The 20,336-nt window shown below is 42.3% G+C and overlaps 1 protein-coding gene across 2 annotated transcripts in view; it reads left to right on the plus strand.

The window, feature by feature from the left end:
* Positions 1-3,272: 3,272 nt before the first annotated feature.
* The window catches only part of Tnfsf8 (TNF superfamily member 8), a 28,752-nt gene continuing 11,688 nt past the window's right edge, over positions 3,273-20,336 (plus strand). For both annotated transcript variants that reach the window (XR_010051238.1, XM_003479143.4), the window contains exons 1-2: positions 3,273-3,826; positions 13,442-13,484. Coding sequence is in view for 1 of the 2 variants with exons in the window: in XM_003479143.4 (XP_003479191.1) it covers positions 3,632-3,826; positions 13,442-13,484 (238 nt within the window). In the remaining variant the exon portion in view is untranslated. The remainder of the gene's footprint in view (positions 3,827-13,441; positions 13,485-20,336) is intronic.

Here is a 20,336-nt window from a genome sequence, read left to right on the forward strand (position 1 = left end):
AAAGAGGCTGGTGGTCAGTCTCTGAGGGACACGCTGGAATTTAGAGGATGAATGAGCAGCCAGAGAGTCATTTGGCGAAGGCTGGGAAAGTGTGGAACAGTTGAGAAGTTCATATCTAGATGGCCCCAAAGGTCCTTACGTACTCAGAGATGAGGCCTGTGGAAGGTAACTGGGTTAGGAAAGCACTACAGCTGGCTTGGTGTGAGGAAGTAGGGTCCCCTAGAAGAGGTGGGTCCCTGAAGCATGACCTCGAAGAGCACATCTTCTGCCCCAGCCCTTCTCTTTCCTTCCTGTTTCCCGGCTGCGCGAGATGAGCAGCTTTGCTCTGCCCTCCCACCATCCCGCTTCTTCCTGGAAGCTGGCAAACCATGGACTAAAATGTGAGTCAAAATTCACCTCTCTTTCTTTAAATTGTAAGTATCTGATATTGTGTCTCAGTGATGAGAAAATTAATAAAACAGCCAACTTCTCTTTCCATACACACTAAGTTAACACAAGAGCTAGCCATCATGTATAAGCCTGGCACCAAGTATGGCACGATGCTCAGGGTAGGGTTTATGGCTGAGAAAGTACAGATTGTCCCCAGGAAATCTCAACATCATGGGGAAGGTGAAATTCACCTGTGTTCACACACTTGGCAGGTGTGTATTGAGACTAAGAGATAATTGGGTCGTTGGGCTGTGTGGCACTAGAGGTAGGGGTTCCAGGAGTGCACTGCTGGACTGGAAAGATCTGGGCAGGTTTTCCTGGAGTAGGTGACGTAGGCTGACCTGAGCTTGGAGGTCTGGAAGGACCGAAGGGGGAAAAGTAAGTAAAATGTGAGAGGTGGTCTGTGTGGGCCTGGAATATTAGCAAAGAAGGCCTGAGTGTGAGCAAAGGAACTGACAAATCTGTCTCTATTGCTCACAAAATAAATTCCTTTGGGTCACATCCATCTCTGTGTCTCTATTTCCTTATTTTAGACCTGAAGGATTTGGACCAAAAATCACAACTTTCCAAATTGTGTTCCTCTTGGGTAGACTCCAGGCCTCAAAAGGGTGATGACCAGACTGGGTCCAGTCCTTCTTCTGCCCCACCTCTGCTACAACTAGAGCAGTTCTACTTTCTTGCATTTTTATACTCTGCAGAGTTGTGTTTCCAGAAAGGATGTGGCCATCACTCAACAAGAACCTCTGTATAGGTTCCTTCTGTATGCACATAGATTGAGTGTGGATTGCTTGATCAGCTGGTCAGTTCTGTAACTTCTGGGACGCATAGGGGAGTTTATAATAATGGGGAGCAGGGAATAGGGAGCCACTGAGGGTCTGTGAGTAGAGTGAAATTGAGGCCAAAAAGTACTAGAGACTGATCTGGAAATCTCAACTGTTCAAAGGTTCTGAATAAAAACAAAGGGTGATTTTTCCCCTTGTCAGCCTTCTCTCCCAGGACATTGTACAGTATGCAAAACGAGTAACTGTAAGACAAACACTTTTTCCATTGCCCTTCTCAACCTCGCGGCCCTTCAGGAAGACCTGAACTTCAAGCAAAGCCTTTTTAATTTTCAACACCCACAGCTTCCATTCAACAATCAGAAGTTTTCCACTCTGATCAAAGGGGCTCAACAGAAAGGGCTAAGGGTTCAGCCTGTTCTCAGCAACCTTGGGTAGATCAAGAGGCTCTGCTACCCACCCACTGTCCATACCCACCAGAGAACACAGCTTTCTCTCTAGATCAGTTACACACTTACAAAACACTGGCTTGTGTCATTCCCATCTCCAGTAACAGGCCAAGCTCAACTCAGGACCAAGGGGACCTCAGTGTCCTGGATTATAGAATAGACATACTGACTACCATTCTACTAAGCCCAAGAAAACAACTCATTAATTCACCAAATTAGGGTTTATGATTTCATAGATTCACAAGGAAGGAACCCAACCAATTCCTAAGTTGCAACGAACTCAGGAGGCACTCAGAAGTTAGAGACGCATGCAGTGATGCAGTGATGCAACGGTAATGCACAAAACTTGGCTTTGGGTATGGGGCATTTCCTTAGTGGGTTCTGGCTTTCAGCAAAAAAAATGAGCAGAAAGGGACCAGTTGCAAACCTTAAGGGCAATCTCCAGGGTGACAACACATAAAGTTTTCCAAGAGCTGCATCTGGAGGAAGCTGCTGTGCAGTGATTAATATTATAAATGTCATTCTGACACATAGATCATTAGTAACTACAAATATGACTCACTTCTGTGTCCTAGGCAATCTATTATATGTAAATTCCAGACATGACCCTGGGGACTGCTTGGGATGTCTAACAGGAATTGTCCGACACCATCTGCCAAGTCTATTCCCATTCAAGAAGTGATCTTACATCATTTGGGCTGATTTTCACGATGATTATAATGCAGAAAGAGAAAGGAAGGCCCACAAGGACTGAGACAAGGACACAGAGCTAAAAGGGGAAAGGCTCACACTGGACCTCAGCTGGTCAGCGTCAGCCAGCAAGTGCAGAGAAGTTTGGACAGCTTAGTGTGGGCTTTAGAGCCAGGTGGATTTAAACATGCAGCCAAGTTCTGTCACCCTTTAGCAAACTTTTGCTGAGAGTGTTTTCATCTGTGTTGAGCTTTGATTTTCCCATCTTCAAAGAGGAAACACTACTTGGCTCAGAGGGAAAAGGTAAGGATTGAAGGAGGCCATACGTAAAGCTTCTAGGACCATACCTGAGCCAGCAGAGGTTATTACTAATCACACATGCAACACACCACACACTCATACCACACCCCCCCACACACACCTGCACACCACACACGTGCCCCACACAGTACACTACACAGGACACCCCCACTCTCTGTCCACTTCCCAGCACCCCATCTCTCCTCTTCACACTAAATCCCTTCCCTTTTTTCAGTTTTACGGAAGTCCTACGGCCATCTTCTGGTTTAACAGATTCCAAAATATTTAGCAAAGGTTGTTGTTCAAAAGCTCAAATTTTCCAGATTTCTGTCCTCTCCCAGGATCTTTGAACCTGTCCTCAATTCCTCTGCTGCAAAGAATAAGGTTTTTGCCTTTTGGATGAATCTCCACAAGTGTGGGCTCCTTTTTCCCAGAGAGTGGGTGGCACTTCCAGTTCTCAGAAGGCACCGTTGTTATCAAACTGAACCCTTGGTCACTCTACCACCGTCCAAGGAAAACAGCTTCCTCAGACCTAGCAAGGATTTTTATCTTGAGGTCTCCTGAGCCTCCTTCCTCTGCAGAGTGTATACAGTCTCTCCAATAGCAGGATATTTGTGGCTGAGTCGGAAAGAAACAGAAGTTACTTTCTACACACGCGCGCGCACACACACAGGCGCGCGCACCCAGAGGAACTGTCATTTTTCTACGCGTCCTCTGACATCAGCCACCTTCTCTCTCGCTACAGTTTCTCTGCACTCAAAATAATCCCAGGCAATGAAAAATGAACCTCTCCCCCTCCCTTGCTGCCGCTGCCTTTTGCCTCACGCCCCCAGAGAAGTGTTTCTCCGCCAGACAGTCGATGAAGATTTTTTTCCAAGTCACATGATCCAGGATGCAGGGGGAAAATCCTTCTTGGAACAGAGATGGGGCCAGAACTGAAGATGAGGAGTGATAAGGTGTGATGCAGGGAAGACTATATAAAGGATGGACCCAGGGCTGCTGCACACACGCGGCCCCGGGACCCCTTGCCCAGACCCAGCCATGCATGTGCCTCCTGGCTCCGTGGCCAGCCACTGGGGACGTGCCAGCCGCAGTTACTTCTACTTCACCACCGCCACACTGGCTCTGTGTCTTATCTTCACGGTGGCAACCATTATGGTCCTGGTGGTTCAGAGGACGGTGAGTAGATTGGTCTGCCTTGGTTTCCCTTCCCGATTTAGGTTCCACATTCCCCAGAGAAAGGGCTCAGGAAACAGATGAATGCATGTTAATTGCGACCAAAAACTAAAACTAAAAATAAATAAAAGAAACAGGAACTTTCTTCCCTGAAATAATTTAGATTTTTGAGAGAAATATTATTGGACCATTATTTCAAAACTTTCCAAGCTTGCATGAGCCAAAAGAATGGAGGGAAGCTATTGACCTTGAGAAATTTAAGATTGAAATCCTGCTGAGCCAGAGACTCATTGTCCCAGAGAAGAAGGCACTGAGGAAACCAGACAGTTTGCTTGTACAACCTGGTATTGCATCTTCTGTGTCCTCAGAGGAGGTTCCAGGGGTCTGTAGTTTTGTCCAGTGCTCCTAAGGTTTCTGATGCCTCATTGTCAAGAGTTTTTCTTAACACTTTTGTGTTTGTTTATATTTAACAAAGAACTGAATTTCTGAAGCCTATTATGGCAGGAAACACAGCAAGAGAAAAGGCCAAGGTTTCTCTGAACTTTGGGTAGTTCAGTGTCAAAACCCACAAAACAAATTGAAAGCGTCCTTGCAAACCACTGCTCTGGAGAGTTCAGGGCATCACAAGAAACACAGAACAGAGGGGCAGAGAAGAGAAATGTTTTTGACACCTGTTTCTTCCGACACACCTCAGAATATTAAGTATTCATGAGATATAGGTTGTGCAGTGTCAAACAGTCTGGGGAGACTTACTTTATTTGAAGTAAGGGCTAAGATTTGTTTCTGCAAACAGAAGAGATGGAGAAAGTCTCTTCTTAGTTTTTCTCAACTATTGGTGTTCACCAAGACTCCCTTACTGTAGATTAATAAGGAAATATTGCACAACAGTATGTGCGGCTCATTATTTTTCTGGTAAAGTGTTTGCTAATCTGGATCATGTAATAACTGTACCCAAACATATTATCCTGCCACAGTGAGAATGTTTCTGTTTACGACCTCACCCGTCATAGTGTTATAATCCTGTAAAATTCGCTTTGGTTTTTCTTCAGCGGTCTCAGGCCAAATGCTCCATAACTCTTCTTGAAAAGAACTGGGAGTTAAAAGGCTTTGTTATCTATTTCCCGAGTGTCTTAAGCTTTGAAATTTAAATGAAGCTTTGAAGCTTGTATCTCGGTATAAGTAAAGAGAAAGGGAGGGGGCTGAGAACATTCAGTTTGGATGGAGGAATTTGTAGAACTCATCATTTTATGGGCTCGTTTCCATCTAATAAAAACGATGCTCTAGAAACATCCTAGGATGCCTTTTATCAGTACAGACTATAATTTCTGTGACTGGAATTTGGGATGAAGCAGAAGTGTGTTGGCCAGGGAAAGGAACTGAAGTGACCTTGAAGTTAGGTGAAGGATGCTGGTAGGACCTGTGCATGGGATGGGAAATCCAGGCAGTGGTGAGAAAAAATGACAAAGGGTGAGAGAGAACTTCAAAGTCTCCTCATTCAAATCCGATTTGGAGTCAAACTGACTTCTTCTGTGAAATAACTAAAGTGGATCTTTCTGCTTTATTGTTATAAATATAGAAAATGAGGAGCAAAAAGGAAACAGCTTGAACTAGGCCACCCCAAGACTGTGTTAGTGTCAAGACTGCTGGGCTGCTTAATGAGAAACCTTTCACTTTGATGATATAGATGGTCCCAGAAGTATCAAGAAACTCTGTCCCTGCTGAAGCTTTACCTGCTGGTGAATCTGTTTCCCTGACTTACTCTTCATGCTTGGCTATGAAAACAGGCATATCTCAACCTGATTCTATGATTTGATGTGCTGTGATTTATTTTTTTTTTCTTCTCTCTTTCATGTATAAATGTGAGACTGGGGATCGAGTCCTTGTTTTAAATTTTAAACTTTAAGTCTGGTCTTAAACTTGCAACCCTCCTACCTCTGCCTCCCTGGGATTTAAGGCATGCACCACCCTACCTGACTGTGCTGGGATTTTCATAACTGAAGAAATCTCTGTTACCCTTTCTCAATCTATGGCCTTTACTATTAGTAGTAGTTGTGATATTTTATGTTAAGTGTTTTACACATACATTTTTTAAAATAATTTATATGACATTAACTGTGTTCAGGATTAGGAACATGTAATCCCTGCAGCCTGCGTTGTGAAGAAAGTATCTGATAAGAAGGAGGAGTATGGATGGACCTTAGAGCAGGTGGAACTTAGACAGCAAAGAGGCTCACCAGGACTTCTGGCAGAGAAACTCAAGATGCTTGAGCTCACATCCTCTTATTAAAACTGGGAAGAACTAAGGGCCACATAGCTCCTTTGAGGTGTAGCAGGGACAGGAGAGGCAAACCATGAGGATGATCTTATTGCTATAAGAAGTCCTACAGTTCTTGACGAAAGGTCACATCTATCCACAAAATGTTAGCTAGTTAAATCATGGTATATAATAAATGACACAAGATAGGCATATAGGGCTACATAAGATCATAAGATTTAGAGACAGTGTGTCTCTTCAGCAGGCTTAAAAACTCACTGGGGACTGAAGTTTCTCCAACTGGTTGGCTTGAGGAACATGAACAATTTCAAACAGGCGAGAAAGGGAGGTCAGAGCCCTGGCACTCCTGCTACCAGCAAAAGGATAGAGGAGAAATGGTACAGATTGTATAGGGTCATGAAAAGATTGCCTTGGGGTTTGGTTTAAAGACAAAATAACTTCAAGGTCAAGCTCCATAGGAGAGGCAAAGGAAGAATTTAGGTTTCAATCTCAAATGTTTATTGAATAACTACTTTAGACAGGACATTGTTCTAAACATTGGGTTCATAGTCAAGAAAACCAATAAATTCCTGCTTTTGCCTTGTTTAGGGAGCTTTCTTGTGGTGATATATTTAAAGTCTCCCTGGTGGTCATACTTTTATTTGTGTTTAATTCTGTTTATTCTAATCCAATGTTACATTTACATAAAGTAATGAGTAAATAAGAATAAAGGGGGAAACGTAAAAGTTTCTCATATTCACCCCCTCCAACCACCAATCCTTCTTTATTGAAATAACCACCATGAATAGGTTTTCATAGTCCTCCCTTAAATCTGAGCATCTACAAAAATACATAGTACACATATTATTCCAATAAACCCATAGTTTTATTCTTTGCTTTGTAGGTCTCAAAGATCTTTCCTTGTCAATATGTAGAAGTCTATTTCACTTTGTTGAAGAGCCACATAATATTGTATTGTACCAGTACTTCAAAATCTGTTAAATGTATGTCTACTGAGAGACACTTGTAATTTTCTCTAAGATTTTTGCCCTCTGGGTTCACCTCTAAGTTTATCTTAGGATAAATTCCTAGAGGTGAAATTAAATTGTTTATTTTCCCCTCAATAAATGCTGTTCATCAGCCTTCAAAGAGATTGTAGCAGTGTCCCGTTGAGGAACTAAAATCCTACCACAAAGAGACACACTGTCACATCAATATGAAAAGAGAGAAAATTTATTTATTACTGAGTCAGCACACAAATGCCAGCAATCAGGCAGCTTGAGAAAGTCTACAGAGTCCAGGTAGGATTTCACAAGATTTATACAGCAACGCGAAAGAAAAAATCCAACTTCTTTCATCTCCTTCCTTTTAAGAAGGAATACACAACGATACAGGCTCTGGGTTGTACCAGAAATAGGTGCTTACATTTCAAGGGGGCTTTGAGACCCTCAAGCTTAGAGACTGCTTATTTCCAGAGTAGGTGCCTCCTCTTAGCCAGTCCAGGAGAGACATTAAGGTCACGTTCCAGAATGTCAGAGCAAGAGTTCCAAATGGTTCTATTTCCAAGTACTGTAGACATTTCTAGAAAAAAAAAAAAAAGGAAGTAGCTGCCTCTTTTCTCTTTGTAAGCAAAGAGAATGATTAAAGGAAGGAAGGAAAGAAAGAAACAAAGAAAGAAAGAAAGAAAAAGAAAGAAAGAAAGTAAAGAGAGAGAGAAAGAAAAGAAAAGAGAAAAGATATTCCCACAACACCATATACCTCTCACCAGTAATGTGTGTGAGGGCTGTGATTGTTGGCAGTGGTAGCAGGATCTTTTGGGTTATTTGTTCTCAGATATAGCACAGGAATGACCTGACCCACCTATGATGCTTCCCTATACCTAAGTAACTCTCATACATCTAATATTAATTCCATCTAACAAATTTTTTAAATCCCCTGAGAATGTTCTCGAGAGCAAGCCCTGGGCTGTGTTGTGGGAGAATGACTACGTGGGCTGAGCAAGGTCCTAGGTGCTCTGCTAAACTGAGGAAAGGGAAGTCCGGGAATCCAAATTCCAGGCAGAATGTCACACACTGTGGCAAGCTGGGCAATTTCTGCTTGAGTGTATGGAAATGTTTGTGGAAGAACTAGAATGAAAACCAAGTCTGCAAGGGTTATAAAGATCGCATCTTACACCCAAAGTTTGTTTTGAAAATATACACAAATGTTGGGAAACAACTGTATAACTTTTCACTAGATTGGCAAGTGCCCATATGTTCCCGCAGCTGTATTTACTGCATAAGCAGGCAAAAGTAAGTTACAGCCAGTGCAGCCTTTCAGATGCAAGTACTTCAGCCCCCATCTCCTATTTGGCATAATCCTTTTACCATAGCCAGAAGAATTTTCTGTTTCAGTTCTGTCACCTAATAAGAATAATGTGGTCCATATTTCAACTTCTCCACTTAAACAAAAATGTCTTCTATAGCTGTTTCATTTTGTATTTCTTAAGTAGTTAGACCCCAGTCTAGAGTCACACACTCCACTATGTCTAAGGATTATGTCCATTTTAATCTAACAAGTTACTGTTTAATGGGTGTTCCTTGGAGCTTGCTAGAAACCCAGAGTCACTGGCCCCGCTCTCTAGCTACTTAATCTAAGTCTGCATTTTACACGCTTCCCATGTGATCTACAGGAATAATGAAGTTGGAGAAGCACTGATCTAACAATCTTCCCTACGCTTTGTTATTTCTTCTTCATAATACTAACTTTTTGGAAAGATCCTGGCCAGTACTGTTGTAAAGAGTTCATGTTCTGGAGTTGTCTTGGTATTTGATTCTGAAGCATTTTTAACGAGAATAGTACCTAGGTAATGTTATGCTTTTCTTCTTGTAACAAAGCCAGTGGCTTATGTCAAGTTGTCCCACTTTTTGGTGATTATGTTTAATTACTTAATTAAGGTGATAGCCACCAATATGTCTTTTGCAAAATATGCTTGTTCTTCCTTGTTACAAAGTAAGCCGTGAGGTACTCTGACGTCACAAACGTGCTTTCCTAGGTGGTTTTGTCATTTCTTGAAAACTCATGTCTAACTCACTTCATGTGTTGAGGGCTGAAGATGATGATGGCCTCGTTCTGTCACCCTTTCCACACTTATGAGTATAAATTGCTCTCTCTTGATAGGATGAGAGCAGGACAAAATGGGGCAGGCTATTCCAGATGGAACAAAGAGTGAGCAGAAGCCCAGCCCAGAGGAAGGCAACCCACAGGGGAAGAGAGGATTGGTGGGAGTAGAGAAAGTGTCCATCTGACTAGATGGGGTATGACAGGAAGTGGAGTTAAAGGGCAAAAAAAAATTGAGATTGAGAGAAGAGACAACAAGAACAAGACACCTGGATTTTCAGACATGGGGAATTTCTAAGTCTGTATCAGAGCCCAAATCCACATTCAACCTCCTACAGGTGTCTCTGAAGACCGCAAGTGTCCTAGTTGCCTATTAGGTAATATCTTCAAGCACTTTCTACTTCCTGTATGGTCCATGGCCTTAGCTAGAGGCCTTAGCTAGAGGCTAACTAGAACCACAAGACCTCAGGCCCCACCCCAGGCCCACTGCGTCAGAATCTGCCTTACAGGAAGATTCTCCAGGTGGTGAAAAGTCAGAGAGGCACCCCTTTAAGTCATTTACCCAGTTCCTACTTTCACAGACCATGTCAAACAACGGGCTCTCACCAAAAGCAGTCTTTTTCACTGGGAGTTTTCTCTCCCCTCTATTCACTGGATGGCCAGCTTATCCTGTCATATTTAGAGAGGAGACAAGGCAGAGCAGTGACCAGTATTGCCTTCGATGCCACTGTCCCTGGGTTTGAGTCTGTCATCTGCTATCTGTCACCCATGGGACCTTTTGCAATCATTACCCCTTTAAATCTTAGTTTCTAGGTCCCAAGGTCAAGGTAAAGGTCAAATACGATAATGCACATAAAAAGCTGTCTCCGGAGTAACCCTCATTACCTTTACTCATCTTTTGTAAATGGGAAGGGGACCAAGAGATGCAGGGAGGAGAAAAGAGAGAAGGAAGGTGAAAGGGAAACAAAAAGAATTATAGTGTGTTACATGCATATACCAACTCCCCAGGATGAGTGTAATTATAATGTGCTACAAATATGTGCTAATCAAAATTTAAATTTTTCTGAAAAAGCTTAATCATATTAGCTTGAAAATAATAGAGAGTTCTGGACCATGGGCCAGGAGCCAGAACTCACCTTTCAGGACAATATGAGGACAGAGGAGAAGGAGCTATGGAACTCCCTATGGCATATTCCAGACATTAGTTCCCTTTGGTCATTTCCAGTCACAGAGGATATTTGCATCAAAAGCAAATTTGGCAGCTGATTGCAGCTGTACATCATTGCTCTGTGAAAAGAAATAGGTCTTTCAAGGTATTGGGACAAATTAAACACATCATAAAAATCAAGGCAGTCTCCCAAATAGCTATCATTTTCAAGCAACTGCTACCACTTTCTATGCCATGTCTCATCATGTCTGCAACAACCCAGTGGAGAGAAGGATTGCTGGCCCTCTCATCTCAGTGATTAAGGGAGAGAGAAAACAGTTCTACTCAGAGAATATGACTGGGGTGGGGATAAACAGGCTGAATATGAGCATTCTTCCCTCCATACACAGAAAGAACTTCTGTATTGTTGGGATACTATCAGACATCAGCACACTTCCTCCAGAATGAGGAAGTATGCTTAAGGAAGTTTATCAGGTTTGGTAGCCATGGAGATGGAACTTTCTGTGCTACTTAATGGAACTGAGGATAAATAGACTTCGGAGAGTCAAAACTGTGTACCATGATACTCAAAGCCACAAAGCAAAATGGTTCATTCTTTCCCAGCCAGGGCCCAAATGCCCAGGTGAAATTTGGGGCAGAATTCAAAAACCAAGGATATCATGCCAGAGAAGAATTGACAGACAGCACTCGTCTGCTCCTGGGTCACAAACAGCCTTCAGTAAATTTTAATAGCTAGGTCTTGAGACACTGTTTCTCCACTCTCAAGTGCAAGGACTGCATGGCGAAGGGGAAAGCAGAAAGAAATATGCTTTTCCACTCTTGATTTCTGAAGGCAGCATGTACTGTGATGAAGAAAAGTGCACTGGAGAATTTTAGTCCAGTTTCTCTAACTTGTGAGTGTATTGGTTTCCTCCTCCTGTAAAATTAGCTTGTTGGACTTAATCCTGTCTACTGTTGGTAGCCAGAAGGAACTGTAAAGATCTTGTGCTTCTCAAAATGAAAACAGACACATTCCTGAGCGCTGGGTGAAAATTTAAGCAACAGGATTCTCCGCCATACTGAGATGTTTTGGGTTTAACATCACCTTGTCTGATGTGTAGAAGCCAGGAGGCACTCAAGAGAGGGAAAAGCTAGGCTGTCCCTGGCCCGCATACGGATGAGGTCTTTCTCCCCAGTATTACCATGAACAGCCAGCACCAGCTGTGCTCTCTGGACTGGGGTATTGGCAACAGCTAGGAGGTGCTCAGAAATACAGAATCCCAAGCTCTAGCCAATCCTGCTGAATCAGAATCGGTGTTTAAATAAGACCCCAGTGATTTACGTCCATAGTAAAGCCTGAGAAGCACTGTTTTAAAGCACTCTGATTCTTTTCTTTCACAGCTCTCGGTGCAACTTGCCATTCTAACTTTACATTTGTCTTCTTTAAGTGACTTCTTTAATGACTCCATTGGTAGCTGCCTTTCTGCGGCACCTACCACAGAACAGTGCTTGTCCACTGTGTGTTGAATGAGTGATTCCCGTATGTCCTCTGCTGGGGTGGCTCTGCCAGTCCGGCTATTTTGTCTTCTGTTTCTGGATAGGCCCTGGGCTGCTGATGGAGTCTACAATTTTAGCACCACCTTGAAATGTAAATGTTTTTCTTTGTGCAATTGCGCATCCCACTAATTCATAGTAATGCTTGGCATGTTTATTTGCTTATTAAATTTTGAAATGCTGATTGTTGTTCACAGAAGCAACACAAAGGGGAATTTTGTGATGTCAGGTTTTCCTACACACAGCACGCGTAGTTAAATGACCGCAGAGGTAAAGCACTGTTAAGCTAGGTTAAGAACTTTCAACTAAGGCTATAAAATATAGACTGGTTCAGCAGAGGAGAAAGGACTTTCCAGACCAAATGGAGCCGTAGTCCCATAAGAAATGGAGGCTAAAATGTTTAGACTGACTTCCCCATTTCCAGGTCAGCATGGTGCCCAGGCTTTACCTTCCACTGACCTTTGGTAGAGATTGGGAAGTGTGTTTCTCTGTGCATACACCCTCTCTACATGTTTGATATTAATATATTGATTCAAAGCATTACATGAGATTCCAATTTGTGCAGGCCAAAAGGTGAATAAGATACTTCATTCCTTCCTGGTAAGACATTTTAGGGTGACTCCATGCTGACACAGAAGGAAAGAGGAGGAGGAAGGCAGGCCAGTTAGTCTCAGAGGAATTTATCAGGGAAGGAGATCTGGGTCCCTTCAATTCTGTAGGCTACTTGCCCAGAGTCTCCTTTAATCCTCTCCAGTCCTCCAGACAAGACTTCCTCCTTCAACAATGTGTTCCACTCAGCCTCTTACTCATTTCTATAAAAATTTATAGTGTTTATGTTCATTATGGAATAATGTGAATCTATAAAAAATATAAATTTACATTTATTTATGTTATATATTTGTAAATATTTATGTGTTGTATTTAGACATAAATTTGTATTAAATCCATGAAGGGCAATAATTCAGTTTATGTGTGATACCTTCACAATTCTTGGCATATAAACACTCAGTTAATTCAGAATTTCCAACCACAGGAGAGCTAGAAATGTACCTTCCAGATATGTTTACAACATACTTTTGCAGATTAATTAAACATGGAAAAAAGCCCACATGCATTTGTACAATTCATTGATTGTTCTTATGTTGACTAAAGGGGAGGAAATTAACACATCTGGAGGATGTCCACATCTGGACAAGCCATCAACTGGGAAGTAACTGTTCCAGCTATGGCCTCTGAACCCCATAAATTCCTTCGGTAGCTCTGGACAAGTTATTTTATCTGGCTCAGCTCTTTGCCTCTTGCCCATGAAATGTAGATACTAACCCTTGTTTTGTGTTTCTGATAGGTTGCCAAACAATGAGTAGGAAGCCTATTGTAAACTATGTCAGTAAATTAATTTTTAAATATGAAGAGCCAGATAGAGGGTAAATCCTAAATTGTACCCCAAATATAAATGAAAAGAGATGAGTTTTGTTTTATTTTGTTTTGTTTTGTTTTGTTTTGTTTTGTTTTGTTTTGTACTGAGTGTCATCCTCATCTCGCTGCTTTCTTTCTTTTCTTCCAGGACTCCATTCCCAGAACACCTGACAACTCCCCCCGTAAAGGAGGTAAGAACTTGGAATTAGGAATAAATGTGCACTAAATCATCCTTGAGATGTCAAAGGTGTGGGACCCGTTACTAATCACGGTGACTGTGCCCAACAGGAAGGGGGTGAGGGACAGGAGGAATCTGCTTGAGACAGAGCTGCTGCATCCTGATTCACCCAGGAAGTCCCTGATCAACACTCCCATCCCCCAAACCTCCCACCCTTCCTTACATTCCCCCTAATGGGCCCTCTCCCTCTGGCCAAGGCCCTCAGTGTGGACACTGATGGAAGTGCAAAGCAGTATTGTATTGAGAACTCGAAGCCCTAAACTGGGCACATGTGTGTATTAGTCTTTTCTTGACTTTCCACCTAGGAGCCTCAACCCCTGAGCTCTTAAATAATAGTATGCACCTCATTAACATGCCAGAGAAGCCAATCAGATCCTGTCTATAAATGGTTTGGCATAGCAACCAGATAGCAAAAATCATTAAATAACTGGTAAAAGCCAAGGACAAAATGAACTTGAGGACTTATAAAGGGAGACTTACTCCTCATCTTTCCAATTACTGAAATTATCAACTCCATCTTGTCTCTACTAGCCCCAGAAATGTGACAAGGAAAGGCCAGTTAATGTGGGAGGTGAATAGGTGAAGATCATTTGATTAATACTTTTATCATTAAAGGAGGAAAAGTAAAACTCAGAGAGGGAAAGTGAGGTGTCTTGCCCAAGGTGGTACAGGACTAAGCCCAGAGGTCTGCATCTCTAAACCATTCTTTTCCGCTGAGTAACATTGTAGCATTATACCCCATCTCAGTCCTACAATCTTTAGAACCTACTCAGCAAGCACAGCTGAACAACCAGAGAGCACAGAGTGAAGAAGAAAAAGAGAGGGCAGGAGGCTGTCACCAATACCAGGGTAGGGACACTGGAACATCCCAGGAACCAAGATCTGGCACATCCCACACAAACTTCATCATACTTGGAATTTCCTTTAGGATACTCTTGATCATGTGTTTCCTTCTGTGCGTCAACCAGAGACTTAGAAAGTTGGGTCAAGAACCCCATCAGCAAGCATTCTGGATCTTTGAAAGCAGTTAAAATACCATAAAATGTAAACAATGTCTCAATGTTGGTCTAAATTAATTAACATGTGGCCTCGTTTCCCATAATGCCTATGTAGTCAATCACATTACTGTAAAACAAGAACAAAGTAAAATTCAAAATGAGCAAACTTCTTGCTTACAGTTCCAGAGAGTAAATATTTTAGACTTTGTGAGCCTTGATGTCTGTGCTGCATTTAGCCACCTCTGCTGTCACAGTGATAAAGCGACCAGACTACACACGGATGAGCAGACATGGCTGCTTTCCCCTAAAACTTCATTCATTTACAGAATGAGGTGTGGTGAGCTGGCTTTGACTTGTGGATCAGTTTGCTAATCTCTGTAGTACAAACAGGACAGGTTTTGGAGTCAGAGGCCGGCATTCAGCTGTGACACACATTCCTGTAGTGCCTCACAAAAAAACAAAATGCACCATGTAAATACAATTCCCCCATCCTTTACTGCCATCCTTCCCCATCACGTCCACCTGGACTGTGTCAGTAAGATTGGACCTCTCATTTGCCTAAAGAAAAAGAAGCAATCTTGAATAGGGTCGTGATGTCAAGGTCATTGTTTGCTTTGATTAGACAATAGGCCCTTAGCCATTCTGAATCTCAGGTCCTTTCCTGTGGAGTACCTCAATCACAGCTTTCATCAGCTCACAATAGAATTGAGGAAAAGGCATATTAGGCCTTGTTCATATGGTCAGTTGCCTTTACCATCAGAGCCTTCTGCCTCTGAGAATATGTCCTTCCTGTGCTCTTCGGTGAAATATCCTCTTACAGTAAGAAGTTGATGCGAATGGGAGCCACATTAATCTGCTTTCTGTCCATTTATTAGCTTTATATTAATGATCATAACAAGAAAAATAAAAAGCTGCCTGCCCGCCCACATTCGTTCTTGAATTTCCATTTTGAAGAAAAGTTCTTTGGTTCATAAAATATCCAGAATTGGACACTGTGGATTAAACCACTTACCAGATCCCATCTTCCCTCGCCCATAGGTAGGAAGAGAAGAACATCAACTCAAACTAGCCTCAGTTTACAATTCACTGCTTCTGCAATCAGACATTTGAAAATGCTAATAACACTCCCCAAGAGGGCTATGAAATTTTATTGCAGAACATTCACACTTCAGCCCCAACCTGGAATGCAAACAATGTAAGGATTATTATTCTCTTAGTATTCTCATTTCAGAGAAGAAATTGAGCTCAAGGAATCAGGATGCTTAGTCTGAGATCTCACAAGCAGTCCGTGACAGAGCAAGAATGAGCATCCAGGGCTCCTCCCAATGGCCCATGTTTGGTGTGCTCAGGCTGTGAGATGCCAGTGTTCTGCTGTGTGTGACCCAGTCCTTCTCCTGCTTCTAATACAATTCTACAGTTTCCTTTGCTCAGCAAACTATGGACACTGTGGGGTGAGGTGGAAGGAAGACTACCTTAGGGCAAGAACTGGGCTATAGAACTGGTTTCTTGGGCAAGTCTTTTCTTCTCTGAATTTCGCCTGTAACTCAACTGTAATGTACTAAACAAACTGGAAGAGTCTGTCTAGAGTTGATGCTTTCTGCGATCATAATTTTGTCTGATATGTAAAGATGGAAGAAGATAACAACAGTGCTGAGGGAATCTGAAACCCCAGTCCCATTCCACAACAAGCAGTTTGTAAACCCAGCGCAAGCAGCAAGTTTTTCCTTTTGGAGAAAAAGCCATTGCAAATGTTCCAGGCAGGAGATACATCTTCTAGAAACTATTTGGAGAAGGCTCCAGAAGCAGCAAGAGGCTGTCACTGGAGAGCACAAGAGCAGAACCTTCCAGGGAACCATCTGTTGCAGCTGCTGCTGGAAATCATCCTCTGTCAGCAGGAAACGAACATCAGCCTGAGCCTGGGATGCAGAGCCCTGCACACATGTGAAAGTAACTGAACACAGGATACACTTAGCTGCAGGGAAACCACAGAAAACTATATCTATTTTAATAACAAGGCCTAACACAGCCTCTAGTTCCTGGTCCTAAATGTGTCTAGCCAACTGCCGTCTCACACTCAGTCCCTGGGCTCAAGATTTGAGGACATTTCTGGGGAAACGGCTGGAACTGCAGATTAGAACCAGAGTTGGGATGAAAACTTTTCTCCACCCCCTTCTCCTCTGAGTCTTACTCTTACTTAGAAGAGAAAGTTCACAGTGCTTCTGCATGAAGTCACCTTGGGGTCATCCTCACAGAACATCTGCCACCTGGTAGAGCCCATATCCTTGATACAGGTTTCATGCTACTGGTTCATATCCAAATAAATTGACCCTACCTCACACCACGGATAGCCTGAAACCAAGGAGAGTCGAGTAAGGACAACATGGCTCATGCATCTCTTCCGCACTTATTCTAGTTCTATGCTCCTGTTAGATTTAGAAGCTCCTCATGGTAGCTTTAGAAGCAGGCACATGGTATATGACTTTCTTGTCCAAATCAAAGAACATAGCCACCTTTTCCCTGAACACCCTGAATTTCAACAAGACCTCACATTTGTATCCAGAAACATCTAGAGAAGGATTTAGGATATGCAGCCAGCTGCTAGGACAGCATGTTACACTACAGAGAAGTCCAGCAAAAAGTGATGCAGAATTAAATCTGAGATCTCTCTGTTCCTGTAAGGAAGGCCTCAGCTATTCCAACCACTGCTAGTTTCTGAAAGGACAGTTTTCCTTGGGTCTCAGTCCTCTGCCACATGAGAAAACTCATTTACCTTCCTACCTGTATTTAAATCCTTCTCCCTGTTTCCAATCACCTCAATACATCTCTTTAAAAAATCTGCAGAAATTTAAATTTTGCTAGCTTTATTTTGTAGAATGATTTTGTGCCTTTAGTCTCATCATCAAACCTCCCAGTATTTCTTTTCATAACATAGGATCTCACCAGCCAGTAGTTTTGACCTGCACTAGATAAATTCTATAGGTAGTTTTTAAGACAGCTTCCTTGTATGCCCCTCTTCAACCACTTCATATATATGAGGCACTGGCAGAGTAAGCATAATTGCATTAATAGGTCCCGAGAATGTACCAAAAACTGAGTACTTTGTGATGTGCTCATCCAGCCTCACATCAAGCCCAAGGATTATCCTGAGTCTTGCATTATCTGTAAGAAGACCAGAACACAGAGCAGTTTACTGACTTGTCTGAAGTTTCACAGCCAGTCAAGAAGGAGGCAGAGCGCAAATCTCTGTCTTATCTGCCTTGAAGCCCTTTTGTGTAACCAAGGATTAGACTATGAATGACTTCCTTCCAATGACCCCTACTGTTCTCCAAGTGTAGACATTCTGCCCACGCTGTCACCTCTCTTCCAGGCCAGCCTCCAACTCTCTGTCTCCATGTCTCTGAAGCAGCCTGTTGTCTTGCTCTGAGGCAGAAAGGGCCAAGGTATCTTCACATGTGGGTTTGGGGGAGGGTTAGGTGTCAGTTGGAAGAGAGTTCTTTCAAGCAAATGTTATGTGGCCTCTAACAGACAGTTTCCTGGAGGCTCTAAGGAAATGGGAACACAGATAGACCACGGGAGGGTGCTGAAGATCCTTTCAAGGTAGCTGCAACCCTTGCACAGCTGAAGATGGGGAATCAAGTGCAAGAACCGAGCTGGAATTCTGTCCACCTACAGTCCAGTCCCGAAACTTTAAGCAACTCACTCTTCCTCTTGAGTCTTGGGATTCCTGTTTCTAAACTGTTAGGGAAGACAATGAACCAGAGGACTAATCTCAGGATGGATGTCGCTTTGCATATAATTCTCCATGAATTAAACCAGTATCTTTTGAATTCTTTAACAACCTTACTCTTCTAACATTTACAATTTTTACATGATTTGGGAGTGCACTCTCTAGCTCCTCCCCCATTAAAAAGAAAATATGGGCATTAAAATGACCAAGTGGCTCTCCAAAGAACCACCTCAGAAAATCAATACAAGCTGCCCATTGAAAGTGGACAGCTTATATAGTCCAGTAAACTGGACTAAGAGACTGGCTCTTCCTCTTGATGCTCTGTGGTATTCTTGATGCTCTCTGGCTAAATCCAGGTGGTAGCAGCCCTTCCAAGGGCACCACCATGAAGGCAAACAAAAGATAAGGGGAAAGAGCCACATCACTCCTCTTCTTCCTAGCAGCTTCCCCTAGAGAGACTAAGTACCAGCAAGCAGATCTCTCTTCTACAAGATGCACAGATCTGCATCTAGAATGCCTAATTCACCAATTTTATTAAATCTCAAATTTTTATTTTCTTTTTCTTCTTTTTTTCCTTTTGCACAACAGGGAATGCTCCCTCTCAGGGAGTAAATTGATTTCCAGACAGTAACAGGCCACTATCTGCTGCTTCCTTCACACTAAACACACTCTCCCTGCTCTTAAAACTCGCTGTCTTTTCTCATGAAAGCATTAACAGAAATCAGAATTCGCTCTGCAGGAGATAGCTAGGAAATGAGCCCCTCAGAATAAAGTCAATTGGGTCCCCAGGAGATCATTCAGAGTTCTGAAGCCTAATCCATACACCCAAAAGGAAAGGAAGGGTAAAAGAGAAGATTTTGGGTAAAAGAGGAGTGGAAAAGGAAGCTGCAAAGGAAACAAATAGATCACTGAGGCATATTTGAAAATTTACACATGAATTTACTATGTATAAATGCAAGTCTGAGTCCAAGAGAAATCTCAGAGTTCTATACAATTCAGAGACTTTGGGGAAGGGAGCGAGGGATGCAAAGCAGGCATATTCTTCAAACTGGACTCACTGTATATTTCTTTCAGGGTTTCTGGTCACAGCATGTGTTGGCTTGAATTGCTACAATCCAAGCAGCACAGACCCTGAACTACCCAACCATTACTGGTAGACACCAGCTCACTGTTATGCATTATTTCATGTAATCCTCATGCCAGTCCTTGATGTAGGGATTATTATTGTTCTTACAGCGGGCTGACATACTTCTGTGTTGCAAAAGGGAGTTTGCCAAGTTGTTAAAAATATTTGTAGTTTTACTATATAGCTTCAGACTCACTCTCCCTTTTAAATACTTCAAAGTTTCTTCTTAAACACTCCCAATCATGTCAATTCAACCACTTTTAGTGTAAAGGTATATCAAAGAAACATCCATAAAGTCAGATAACTTTAACCTATATACTACAATAGGACTGAAAAGTTTTCCAAACCTCGAAAAGTCTACAGGAGATTTAAATGAATTTCAACTTAATCTGAGTTTATATTTATGAGTCATTTTCCATGTGCTTCACACAAACCATATTAGAATGGACAGTTTCCAAATGCTGTTGTAAATCTAGGGTCATAGTGTTCTCCTTTGTTTAACCAATGACTCAGTTCACTTCCTCATCAGTAGTTGATCTGGGGGTATCCATTAATCCAGCTGCCAGCCCTTTGAAATGATAGAATAAAGATTCACATAGATCCCAAGTTCTACTAATAACAATGATTCCTCTAGATGTCACTGTTGGAACTCTCTTGTATATTCTCCAAGAAAGTTGGATCTAAAAGGCAGAGTCATTAAAATAATGCCTCTTTTTCTTAAAAGGATTAAAACATTTTCAACAGATGAAAGGAGGATTCTGAATGCTTTCCTAAAAGCATTGGCTGGGCTCAAACACTCAGGCGCATTACTGAGACTCCAATCCATCAGATAAAGTCAGGCATTTCATCATAATGAGCATTTCATTAGCCAGTGCATTTTGCTATTGCTAAAGCTGAGCCATTGAAACAGTGATGAAAAGAAACCTAAAGGAGAAAGAAACTCCCATTTGCAGA

The sequence above is a fragment of the Cavia porcellus genome, unplaced genomic scaffold (assembly GCF_034190915.1).
Source record: "Cavia porcellus strain 051 isolate PalLab524CR breed Dunkin Hartley unplaced genomic scaffold, mCavPor4.1 scaffold_1, whole genome shotgun sequence".
In the NCBI taxonomy this organism is placed as follows: domain Eukaryota; kingdom Metazoa; phylum Chordata; class Mammalia; order Rodentia; family Caviidae; genus Cavia; species Cavia porcellus.